At 45.4% G+C, this 13,255-nt stretch overlaps 1 protein-coding gene across 2 annotated transcripts in view; it reads left to right on the top strand.

The window, feature by feature from the left end:
• The window catches only part of ano1a (anoctamin 1, calcium activated chloride channel a), a 71,197-nt gene that overhangs the window by 44,271 nt on the left and 13,671 nt on the right, over window positions 1-13,255 (top strand). Inside the window, exons 13-21 of one of the 2 annotated variants that reach the window (XM_056412866.1) lie at window positions 1,394-1,479; window positions 1,835-1,858; window positions 3,922-3,993; window positions 6,714-6,788; window positions 7,754-7,955; window positions 8,420-8,516; window positions 8,644-8,701; window positions 9,947-10,047; window positions 10,633-10,763. In XM_056412866.1, coding sequence (XP_056268841.1) covers window positions 1,394-1,479; window positions 1,835-1,858; window positions 3,922-3,993; window positions 6,714-6,788; window positions 7,754-7,955; window positions 8,420-8,516; window positions 8,644-8,701; window positions 9,947-10,047; window positions 10,633-10,763 — 846 coding nt within the window. Of the gene's footprint in view, window positions 1-1,393; window positions 1,480-1,834; window positions 1,859-3,921; window positions 3,994-6,713; window positions 6,789-7,753; window positions 7,956-8,404; window positions 8,517-8,643; window positions 8,702-9,946; window positions 10,048-10,632; window positions 10,764-13,255 lie in introns of both variants that reach the window. The other variant, XM_056412865.1, reaches the window with a different exon arrangement.

Below are 13,255 nucleotides of genomic sequence, written 5' to 3'. Positions count from 1 at the left end.
TCAAAGTCTTGTCCAGCTGTTTACTGACGTTAGTTATGTTTAGAGAATAGAGAGAGAGAGAGAGAGAGAGAGAGAGAGAGAGAGAGAGAGAAGAGAGAAAAGAGAGAGAGGAGAGAGAGAGAGAAGAGAAGAGAGAGAGAGAAGATAAGAGAGAGAGAGAGATAATTCTTATTCCGTTCTATTCAACAGGGGCTAGTCTAGGATTTGCGTGGCCAGACTGAAAAAAAAAATCAGACGGCCTCTCTTGTTCAGAGGGCCGGGCCAAATGTGGAGGCGGACCGTATCCGGCCCGCGGGCCTTAGTTTGAGGACCACTGCTCTTGACTGTTGATGTCTATCAATATCGCTCATTTTGAAAATGACGTAAGAGGGCAATACGGATCTGTATCAGACCAGCGAGGAGGGCAATATGTGGCTGGCATGACATCCATTAGCCAATCAGAACGCTTGTACTGTTGTTGCTATATAATAATTCATCTTTATTCATAAAGAGAATGTAAGCTAGTGGTCTGATGCTGCCAGAGGAAACGCAGGTCGAGGACAGCGTCATCAGTGTATTGCTGCTAATGCTTCAACTCTTTCAGATTTTTTTTTTGGCATTGGGTGCCCTTTTTTTTGGTTTGAGCACCTGCCCCCCAAAATGTCTGTGCACGTGCCTGAGCAAGCCCATACGATCCATTTAGCGCATCTATTGGATATGCGTGGGCGCACATGGAGCGTCCAATAGTAAACCCACAAAGGTAACTCTTGAGTAAACAGATAGCCGCTGCTCCTTTTGATGTCTTGCCAAGGCACGCTGCCATCTGCTCAGCAGCAGCAGGGCCGCAGACCAGGGAAGGTGTTGTGTGTTGGATGAAGCCGGTCTGACCGAGACCTGATCCGTCTGATCGCGGCATGTACACACAATGAAGTATACTTCATGAGGCTGCAGACTGTTGCACTTAAACCAACAGTGAGTGTGTCCACTAACAGAGGCTGTGAATGTGACATTTAAAAACATTTAATTAATACCTTTGTGCTTTTTATATTTATTTGTTTATAAGAAAGGAACATTTGATTTCCATCTTCATTGGGGGTCAACAGGCTGGGAGCTAGAGACTAGAGGAGGGTCCTTCATTTAATTTTTTTCTTTTTTTACCAGCAATGACCTTATCGTGGTATAGTTTGAATGTGCTCATGGGTGAAATGTAAGCAGGTAACTGTGAAGTGCTTTAATGAGGTTGGAAGACTAGAACATAGAATAGAAGTCCATTTACTATATGTGGACTCAACTGGCACCGTGAGCGCAGAAAACAATACGGATGATTCCACACTCACACATTTCCCTCGTACCGTGTGGAAGGTGGCCGTGGACACGTGTCTTCAGTTTGCCGTGTCTGCTCTTGGTTATGCAGCCGTTCTCTTCATGGAACACTGGAAGCGGCGACAGATGCGACTCAACTACATCTGGGACCTGACAGGCTTCGGAGAGGAGGAGGAGGTGAGGCAACGCTTACAAGTGACTTTGGCATCGACACGCCGAAAAATACACACGTACGAGTGTCCGAGCTAGAGGAGAAGTTTGCAAGCCGAAGCCGTCGATCGGTTTATTACCGCGTGAAAGAGGACAGACGCTTTTCACTGCACTCAGCTGGAAAGTCACATAGCACTGAGGACGACATAGAGGTTAGGAGGGGAATGCACCATCTTCTGCTCCGTAGTGAGCAGAAGATGGTGCATTCTCTGGCCTCAAGGCGTCTTTTTAACATTGTGATGGAACGGAGCAGTGCACTACCAACATGTGTCAACGACCGCTGACTGACATCTTTGTCTTATGTGTGTGTGTGTGTGTGTAGTGTGTTTTACAGGAGGAGCATAAGGTTTGGATCGACTAGCTTTATACTTGCTTTAACTCACTTTCTCTCCTTTTTTTCTTCCGCCTGAGCGTTATCGATCTGTTCTTGAGCTACTAACACTAACCATTTTTTCTCTCCCTCAAGCTGCCTCAGGTCTAATCAATTGAAACGCTCTCTTCATCTCTTTCCTCCAGGTTTTTGTTTTGTTTGCTTTTCCTTTCTGTAGATTTTCTCTTTGTGTCCGAGGTTCGTCGTGACACTGGCCGTGCCCGTGGCCTCTCGTTAGGGTGGCCTCTCAACATGATGTTATTCTTGAAGGGACAGTCCGTTGAGTCATAGCTCTTGTCTTTGCTCTTCTTATGTTTCCCCGAGACAACCGGTGCCCTCCATACACACAAGACCCACATTTAACTAATATACATTTAAATAGAAGAAGTGGGTGCAAAAAATGGGTTGAGCGCCCTTTTTAAAACAAAATGTAATTAATTTGATTACATGCTAATTTATTAGCTGGTTTAATTATTCCGCTCTGGAAGACTGACATTTCCAATATTGTAGAGTAATGGTGCAATAAAAGTAGCGACTATCTTTTGTCAAATGTCCTGACCCACAAGAAAGAAAGCTTCGAAAGGTGTCGCTTGTAGTGATGAAAAAAACACAGGGAATAATTGTGCTTTTACAGCTTCATAGTCTTGGTTCTGTCTTCCGGCTCTTATCAACATGAAGCCTTTAGCTGACATAGTAACAGGTATTGTTCTCAGTAGTTGGTGGAGACCAAAACAGAGCTGGAAGGGCAATGAAATATGTGACTTAGATTGTACATGTGGCCAACCATGACTCCAATGTGTAAATAGCTGTTTGCCAAGACGTTCACCATGACAACTAATAGACTGTCTAAGAAGTGGACGCCCTGACCTCACCCATGGGCTTTGTGGGCTTCGGTTTTTAAGCGAAAGTTTGGCATTCTTTTAGCCGTCGACATTTCTGTTTTCTATAGCCAATTGTGACACGATTTTGACGAGAGGAGGGAGCTGGCAGGGCCAGGTGTTCTTAGCGTAGTCAACGTTAAGTTACCAGATAGCGCTAGCAAGGCGCATCCGGGATTCACATTAACTGTGTTAATAATTGATATGCTAATTTTGGCTTTAAAATGGTTTTACTGAACAGGAAAAAAAGAACTGTCAACTGTTTAGAGTGAACAACGTTGTGTTTGCGATATGTCAATCACAGGGTTGCCATGCCCTGAAGCTTTATCTATCTATTTACTCTCTCAAATTATTATAATTTATTATAGGAATATTGTGTTATATTAAAGAAGACTTGAAACTAGAGATTGAGACCATACACTCATGTTTACAATGTTTACTGAGGGAATAAATCAGTCATTTTCTCATAGACTTCTATACAATTGGACTTATTTTTGCGCCCCCTGTTGGCCAGTAGAAAGAATGCAGGTTCAAGGCTATTCCACATTGGCTTCCTTTTTCAGACCCATAGGCCTCCTCTTGTGTCCATGTTGTGTTTACAGTTTGTCAAAGTAAAGCAGCTAGAACAAAATGTGCTGATGGAGATGGAAGTAAAGTAGCAGTAATGATGAAAACAAGATTATTTATTTTGAATATAAAAAAATGCAAGAGCAATTCTTACATTGAACAGTCCACATGTTGAAGAAGTCCAAGTCAAGATGTCTTTGTCTGTAGGCAGCTTGTCTCTGCATTTGTGTCTTTTTGTGTCTGTCTTAACCTTGTCTGCCTTCCTGCACATCAGCTCGACACGTGGACCTTTCGGCCAAAAGTGACTGTCTAAGCCCTCAGCTTTGTTTTGTAGTGATACAGTTTCCTCCTCATTCCTCTTGGCTTACTGGGTCAACGCACTTTTTTCTCTTTTCTTGCACAGACGGCTGTACTCTAATTTAAACACACCATTTGGTAAAAGCTTCACGCAAACCCGCTGCTCATTTTAATTCTATATCTCCATTCTAAAGAAGCACAATGATCATTTTTCTAATGGTTTATTGTCTTGCTTCATAACATATTAAATAAGCAGTAACTGTAACATGCAAACTGATTTTTGTATTCTCTTTACAGGACCACAACCGAGCGGAGTACGAGTTCCGGGTCATGCAAAAGACAATGAGACAGGAGCATTCCACCCCGAAGGTAAAACCGATTAAAGCAAAACTGCAATGTCAGACGAGTTGTTTTAGAAATGAAGCAAAGGTCATCCTTTAGAGATCAGTAACCGGTTCTTTGGGTTTCCCTGCCTGAGGGAATTGTGGCTTCTTTATAACAGTCTTTCCTTGTTTTATGTTGTGGCAGCGGGGGGTGTTTAGGCTCGGCTGCTGAGTGGGTGGAGCGGGGGTGTGGTTCAGGGAACGGTGTCTGATTGTCATCAGCTGGACTGATTGCTAATCAGAGTGGTAATCAGTCCAGCTGATGATATGGGTTTGTGTATCTGAGGCTGTCTCCATAAAGGAGCTGGCTGGACAGCAGATCGGGAGTCAGCGTGGAGAGCAGAGACACAGTCTGCGGTCGCAATAAACGTGATTACCAAATATACCTCTGGCTGCTCAGTCCTTATTGGTGCTTAGGGGGGGAAACCTACTGGTGACGGCAACAAGCTTGTCACACTGGAGCCCAACGTGGGGCCCCTGAGGACCCAGTGCCTGCAAGGGAGGGAGCCAGACCAGGAGGGAGAGCTGATGAGCAGCTTGGGCCAGATACTGGCCCGGATAGAGGAGATGGGGCGGGCACAGGCGGAGGAGAGCCGCCTGTTCCTCGGAACCCTCCGAAACCCGCCGGCGCTGTGGCAGACTCCCGTTCCCCGTGACCCGCCGCCGAGCCCCGGGAGCCGTCGGAGCTGCCGACCCCCGAGGTCCGGGACCAGTCGGAGCTGCCGACTCCAGAGCCCCAGGACCCGTCGGAGCTGCCGAACCCCGAGGTCCAGGACCCATCGGAGCTGCCGACCCCAGAGGTCCAGGACCCATCGGAGCTGCCGACCCCAGAGCCCCAGGACCCGTCGGAGCGGCCGAACCCCGAGGTCCAGGACCCATCGGAGCTGCTGACCCCAGAGCCCCAGGACCCGTCGGAGCTGCCGACCCCAGAACCCCAGGACCCGTCGGAGCTGCCGACCCCAGGACCCGTCGGAGCTGCCGACCCCCGAGGTCCAGGAGCCGTCGGAGCTGCCGACCCCCGAGGTCCAGGAGCCGTCGGAGCTGCCGACCTCCGAGGTCCAGGAGCCGTCTGAGCTGCCGACGACCCATGTTCCCCGGGACCCGTCGGCGGAAGGCCGACCCTGGTTCCCCGGGACCCGACGCCGCTACCAACCCCTGATCCCCGGGGCCCGTCGGCGGCGCCTGTTACCCCTGCCCCGTCCCCATCTCGGCTGGCTTCAGCTCCCCGTCCCCCCGTCCCAGTCGACCCCAGAGCCCCCACGTCCTGAGCCCGGTCCCACAGAGCCCCCTCCTCCCGAGCCCGGTCCCCCTGAGCCCCTCCTCCGCCCAAGCTCTCATGGGGAGGCTAGGCCGGATGGAGCCCCGGCCTAAATCGAGTGGTGGGGAGTGTGGCAGCTGTGTCTGATTTGGCCTCGGCTGCTGGTGATTGTCAATCACTCAGCAGCCGAGGCCACTCTTATAAAAGCTCCCACTCGAGAGTGGAGGGAGAGAGGTGAGCAGAGGCACGTGTTTTGCGGTCTGCTCGGTGTCGTGTGTGTGCCAATAAATATGTCGTGGAACCAACCCTCTTGCGGTCTGGCGGATCCTTGGTGCTGGGGGGGGAAACCCACGGGTGGCGGCCTCAGGCCTGCTACATATGTATGCAGTTTTTTACAAAAATACGTCGTAAAAATAATATTTTCTTTATTGATATTAAATCTCCTGGAACTTAGTGAAATCTATCGTTGATTACTTAAACTCCTTTTCTGTCAGAATAACTCGAGACAAGTTGTGACAGGTCTATGTGAACAAACCCTTCACAACAAAAGGCCGACTGTACGATCAGAGTCGCACCCTGGCTGCTCTTCATTTCAGTGCAGTTTGATATTCAACTTGCTAAGAAAAAGGGCGATATTTCTGTTGTTCAACCAAGCAACTTCCTGTTCCGTGATCCGGTTGTTGTTTACGGTCCCATTAGCAACTTGAGACACGAAAAACGGAGTTGGAGTGGGAGTGTTACCTCTGCGTTCATGTGACGATATGCGGTTATAGAGATTAATGACGCACTAAATCATCGGTAGACGATCTTTACAAACAGAAACCAGAACGCTAATATCGAAGTATATACATACGCACAACAGTTAAGAAACAACACACTGTTCATCAGCGGATTACAACGTCCAGGAAACATGCTCTCGCCACGCTCGAGTGCTGGAATCGACTCTCACTGCAGCTTCACCGGCTTTTTAAATACTGATGGGACAAGCGCCGAGTCATTTAACATGAGCATGTCTATTTGGATTATCCTCCTTTTGACTTTTGTCAAGGTCACATATTATTTCTTATCAAATACACACACACACACACACACACTCCTAAACTGTCTGGCCCAGTTCTCAGTAGGCTTGAATGTGACATGATGGCTCAGGGGCGTATAATTATCTGTGCTCCACTGCCGCATAGTGTGTGTGTGTGTGCATGTGTGGGGGTGTGTGCGCGCGTGTGTGTGTGTGTGTGTGTGTGTGTGTGAGTGAGCATCGTGCCCACAGCATTAAGAGCTGCTGCTGACAGAGAGACATGACACATCGGTCCAAACAGCTGGAATTGCAGTTAATATTCCAGACAATATTCTTGTGTTCATCAAGTCCCTCATATAACTGTGTATGTGTATGTACGTGTATGTGTTTGTGTGTGTCTGCGCATGTGTGTGTGTGTATGTGTGTTCAGGGCGAGAAGGTGAAGCTGACCTGTACTGACCGAATGCCAGCTTACCTGACCAACGTGGTGATGATGATCTTCATGGTGAGTCTTGGCGTTGTATCCCTTCGATTTTCTATTTTTAACTCATGTCTGACATTTGAAGCAAAGCTGAACACTTTATTCAACTCAACAGTTGGGGCGAGCAGGGCTCTTACATTTTCTTTGAGTTACCAGGGGAAACACCTCCACATAGCTTTAAGGCCTAAAGCCACTATGGAAGAGAATACACATGGAGACACATCCTACTAGCGAGCAGCAAAACCGTTAGCAAAGATTTCAGGTGTTTTTTATTCAGTGACGGCTAAAAACAGCCACAACAACTGCAACCTGTGGCTGCTGTCAGGTCAGTGTGCCCCGTGCTGTCTGGTGTCTACTCTGCGCTCTGTAGCATCACTTTACAGTTCAACTTCTATGGATCTTTTCATCTCTGCAGTGTGTGAAACGTTGAGGGGAAAACATCTGTCTGTTTTGTCATATCTAGCATGTGGAGCCACCGTTTGAATCAATATTGATTGGTCGGCCTCCCCGTCACAAACATGCCTAAAGTAATGCTATTTTTTAAAACAATTTTGTGTTGAATTTGACACGATTCTTACACAAACAAACAGTATTTAGCACAAACTATATACATGTTAGCATTGTTTTGTAAAAAGAATGGTTTGATCTTGGTTTTGGTAGCAGGAAGCTGTTGTAGAGCAGAAGTTGCTGATATGCACACAGGCAGATTAATCCAGTGGATACAGATTATGTCAGAACAGCCGTCCTTATTGCATTCAATGCCTGTAAACACATTTGTCATGTTTCAACATAACAATTACAACACAGCGACAACACTTTGCACTCATGATTGGTCAGATTCAAATAAATGCAAACGAAATGACAGTTTTCTGAAATATAACTGGCCATATCAAAATAGGAAGTTCTTCCTCACCTTGATTGTTGTGTCAAATCACCAGATTGTCACTTGAGATGATCTCCTCCTCCTCCTCCTCCTCCTTGCTTTTTAGATCCTTGTGACGTTTGCCATAGTCTTCGGGGTCATTCTGTACCGGATTAGCATCAAGGCGGCCCTGCACATGAGCAACTACCCTGTAGCGAGGTCCAACATCAGAGCCACGGTCAAGACCACCGCTGCCATCATCAATCTCATCGTCATCATCATCATGGATGAAATCTACGGTGCCATCGCCCGCTGGCTCAACACACTGGGTGAGGCACTTTTTCACCGTTTATCTCGAAAAGGCACCATTGATCTCACAACCAAACATTAGTGTCTGACAACAAGCAGAAGAGTTTGTGGCTGAAATAAATAAAACAAATACAAATGTTTACTTATTGTCTCTTCACTGCAATGTTTGGGCGTTACTGAGTAGATTTTCCACAATATTTTCGCGAAGGTGGAACATTAAATACCACAGTTCAGTATGAAAAGGAGGCGATGCTTAATTTTCTGAATTTTGTTTGTATAATCTTTGTGGCTAAAACGTCTCTGACACAAATGATAAGATAATGAAGGCGATTACAACGAGACATCTAGAAAAGTAAATACCTTCAATGACGCGGTTTATTGAGAGTTGCAACTGGGTTTTTATAATAGTACCTCTAGCCACTGGATGTGTTCATGTGTATCTGAGATATTTAAGCCACCTCTTTTTCAGAGGTTCCAAAGACAGACAAGAGCTACGAAGAGCGCCTCATCTTCAAAACCTTCGTCCTGAAGTTCGTCAATGCATTCACACCCATCGTCTATTTGGCCTTTTTCAGGGGCAGGTAAAACCATGACTCCTCTATGCTTGTGTTGTTGGGCATTTTTGTGTTCAAGAATTCTCATGGAGACTGTTATGCAAAACATAACGTATGCTAGCAGCTTTCCTCATCTCATCTGTTTGCTTCACAGGCTTGTCGGGCGGCCCGGAAACTACCTGTACGTCGTTGGATCGTACCGAATGGAAGAGGTATTAAACACTGAGCCCACTGTCACTTATTACGTGTTTTTATATGTTAACAAGAACTGCATTAATCATCAGTGTCTTAATAGTTTTTTGTGGCACTCAGCCTTAAGCACATTGGTTCCGACTGAAGACATAAACCCTAATAAACACTGACGTTTCTCAAATGAGAAGAAATAGCGTCTTTATTGGACACTACTTTCAGCAGTGGATGAATCCACATCGGTCAGTATTTGTGGCGGCAGGATGGTCTTTGTAAAATTGAGTCAAAATAAACTAGTGTGTGTGTTCATGTTAATGAAGCAACATGTCATCCAGTGTAACAGCAACAGGAAGAAGGCATTTCAGGCTTTTTTACGCACACAATATTCACACATTCATGTTTGGTTTGGGTTTGCAGTGCGGGAGAATAGTCGAGGATAAGAAAAACAGAATGTCACCAGGGCTCACATGACGGTAAACATGTTGGTTGCTCTCTCACCCACGCAGATCATTCATTGGTTGAGCTGATTAGGGATCAGATGTACCGTATCATGAGTTTTTCCTCGTCTTTTTAATGAGACAGAGAGCAAACGGCCTTTTTCAGCCGCTGTTATGACGAGGACAGAGGAGGCAGGCCCTGGATGTATTAAGATCATCAGACAGTGAGCGGATAAGGCGGCTCAGACAATCAGATTTCAATCTGCCTTCAATGCTTTTGGGATGCATTTACACTTGGCTTTTAAGAGATCAAATAGCCGTCGGATGCGCCCGAGACGCATGAAGCCACTGGGCGTACGCAGACTATATGTCGGTTGAGTTTTAACAGCAACAGCAAGTGAAGCTGGTTATTGTGTTCACCTTGTGAGCCTGCGTGTGTCATGTTGGCAAAATATGGAGCAACCGCCACAGATGCTGTTTTGAGCACCCTGGTGTTTATATGTTGTGGGCGCAATAGCATCCGAACCGAGCAAGATGCAGTCACGAAACCTGAGATGTGTAGACCAAAATTAAGAAGATTGACGTGGTCCGAGCAAGAAAGCTCGAAGTAGGTGATCTTTTTGAAGTTAATTTCTCCTTTTGAGAGCCCATGTAGCGAGGTGGTTTTCTTTTTTTAAATTTCTCTTGCTTGCTTACTTTTCACTCCCCACTGTCAACTCTTCAAACTCCCTCCCTCTCTCCCATCCTCCCTCCATACCTCCATACCTCTGCGCTCGGCCACCACACGCTTGACTTCCCTCTCCGACACCTGTTCACTTCCTCTCCCTCCAGTGTGCCCATGCCGGCTGCCTCATGGAGCTGTGTATCCAGTTGTGCATCACTATGCTGGGCAAGCAGCTCATCCAGAACAACCTGTTTGAGATTGGCATACCGTGAGTGCAGAGCGTACACCCCACATGCTGAAAACGTACACACACTATCAGATAATGACACACAGAACATTACGTGGGTTTGGCAAGCCACAGAGAAAATGGTGCACACCCACTCAGTTTTACACGTGTCAGCGATGATTCATTGCAACACCTGTTTGGTGTGCAGACACTTACCTGGGAACTCAACAACACCTTGCCGAATGTCCACCTGCCAATTTCTCTGTCTTGCTTGGTTCATACAAAACACTGTAATGGGGGTTTGTAAGTGTAATGTGCTGTGTGTTTGGTTCCACCTCTTCATCACATACAACACCAAAAGCACAGTTCTAAATGCAACACTGACAGATAATCAAATTAGTGGAGCTTCAACTAACCACCAATAATCCAGTTGGCATGTTTCACAATGAAGAATATCATTTCAAATGTATTTCACAACAAATGTTATAACAATGAATTGTAGTGTATTGAGTTTTACAAAGAGTTGTTTTTATTATTATTTTGTCCACCTCATTCCCATCAATAAGGGTGGGCTGAACAACAGAAACACCTCTCTGAGTCTAAATGATTGGCTTCTGGTCCGTGCAGGAAGCTGAAGAAACTGCTTCGGAGGAGGAAATCGGATATGGAGGAGGAGGTGAACAAATCGCTGCAGCGCCACGAGAAAGACCACATCCTGGGTCCTTTCATTGGTCTCAGCCCCGAGTACATGGAGATGAGTGAGTCCACACACAAGACACACACCCACAAACATACAAGACGCGCTGCTCTTCTGTGATTTGATTGGTCCGTACAGGTTATTGAACGTTTTTTTAATTTGGAATTTTGGGCTTTACACTCGTAGAAATTAATGCGATAAACCGTACAAGATCAATATAGAACCATATGGGGTTCTTTGGCTTGTGTTCAGAGGAGGTTTTGGTTCCTGGTAGAACCTTTATCAAGGTTCCACCCAGGGATGGATTAACCAACGGGCCTACCGGGCCCAGGCCCAGGGGCCCATGAGCTCAGGGGGCCCCTGGGCCTGAGCCTCCGCGCGTGACGTCGCTGTGATTAACATTGTATTGATATGAATATGATGATATGACACGATGCGCCGTAGCCGGTATATGCTACACTCAAAGAAATGACTCATTGGATGAACTCAATTAAATTGTTGGCAGGTTTTCCATCCAATAATTATATGCAACTCCAACTCAAATTTATCACATCAGTGCAATAAAATGTAATAAAGTTAGTCCAACTCATTTGTATCAAATACATCTAAAATAAAATAACTATATTCATTAAATTAAATTAATTTGTGTTTGTCCAACACAAAATATAAACTAACTAACTAACAAAACATGCAAACTCCACACAGAAGGATCGCCCCGACTGGGAATTGAACCTACAGCCCTCTGGCTGTGAGGCGACAGTGCTAGCCACTACACCACCTGTACAGCCATGAAAGTGTCTTCACCTCATGCAAACAACTGATTTTCAGAAGGCGCATACGCAAAGGGTAGTCCTCAATGAAACACATTTATTTTAAGTTGATATGCACACCATCTAACCTAAATAAATCTAATAAATGAAAGTATTCATACATTTTGTGTTACACCCATTAAATATAAATATCTATTTTTGGAATTGATTTATTTAAATGTATCAAACAATATTTAAATGTGTCCCCTCTAAAAAGGGCTTGAATCGTTTTTGTGAGTGTAACCTAAATAAATCTAAGAAATGAAAGTATTCCTACATTTTGTGTTACACCCATTCAATATAGATATCTTCGTTTTGTAATTGATTTATTTAAATGTATCAAACAATATTTAAATGTGTCACCTCTAAGAAGGGCTTGAATCGTTTTTTTGAGTGTAGGCTTAAGTCATTCATTTCAGTAACAGGGCCCCAATAGTCCTACTGAGGGATGGATTACCGAACGAGCCTACCGGCATCAGGGGCCCATGAGCTCAGGGGCCCCGTGAGCTCAGGGGGCCCGTGAGTTCAGGGGGCCCATGAGCTCAGGGGGTCCCTGGGCCTGAACCTCCGCACGTGATGTCGCTGTTATTAGATAGATAGATAGATATATACTTTATTAATCCCCAAGGGGAAATTTGTCGAGTCAGTAGCAGCAACACACAAGAATAAAAAAAACAAAACACAAAATATTAACATTGTATTGATATGAATATGATGATATGACACGATGCGCCGTCGCCGGTATATGCTAGGCTTAAGTCATTCATGTCATGGTCATATAATTCGCGTTATGTTGTCTGCTCAGCTCCGGTATCGTTGTTCCATACGGACTGTTTTGTTGGCGATGTTAATAAAAAAAAGTATATTGAAAATGTTTTTATTATTTTTTTTACACATTTTTTTTTTACAATTTTTTTTCTTCTTCTTTTTTTCGGGTGTTGGGGGGGGGGGCCTTGACACGTCCAGGCCCAGGGGCCCGTGGTTTCTTAATCCGTCCATGGTTCCACCCTATGATGATTGTACAGAGAACCCTTCTTTTGTGTAATGGCTCCACCCGGGACCATCTCTAGAGGTTTTATCCAGAACCTTTCCACCTTCTAAGGTTGGTAATAAGAACCCAATCTAACCCTTAGTTGTTCCAAGAACTAGGGATGCACCGATCTGATCGGCGCCGATCCATATCGGCCGATATTCCCATTATCGGTTTTGATCGGCGTTCTCAAAACGGCCGATCAGATGACGTAACATGTGCGAGAACTATCAGACGTTTCAATCGCAGCGCATCGCAACGGAGACGATGCGCCCGGCGAGGGCCGCAGAGTGAGAGGACCACGAGGGGATCCTCACCACCGAGCGGCGTCCCCGTCCCCCGAGTTGAATCACTCACATGTCTGCCCCTATAGACTGATGTTGACGGTAAACGCATTCGATCGGGAGCGTGAGGGTTTTGATAAAGTTAGCGGAAGGATTTAAGTGACAACATCCGGTTTTGCAAAGTTAGCGGAAAGAACCACGTAAAACAACATCCGTTTATCAAAATAAGATGTCGACAAATCATACACGAACATATAAAAGTAAACAATGAACTGATTTTGTATCTTTATAGATCTTTTCTGAGATTTAGCTTAAATTATGCTAACATTAAAACATTTTTACTGTACCAAGGAAGAGTTTATAAAAATAAGTCAGACTTTTGTATGTTAAGAAAAGTCCTGTATATAGATTTCCCCAAGAGTTCCAGGAA

This window comes from Pseudoliparis swirei, chromosome 4, assembly GCF_029220125.1.
Source record: "Pseudoliparis swirei isolate HS2019 ecotype Mariana Trench chromosome 4, NWPU_hadal_v1, whole genome shotgun sequence".
Classification (NCBI taxonomy): Eukaryota; Metazoa; Chordata; class Actinopteri; order Perciformes; family Liparidae; genus Pseudoliparis; species Pseudoliparis swirei.
The sequence above is the reverse complement of the archived record's forward strand: the minus strand, read 5'-3'. Positions and strand labels throughout refer to the sequence as shown.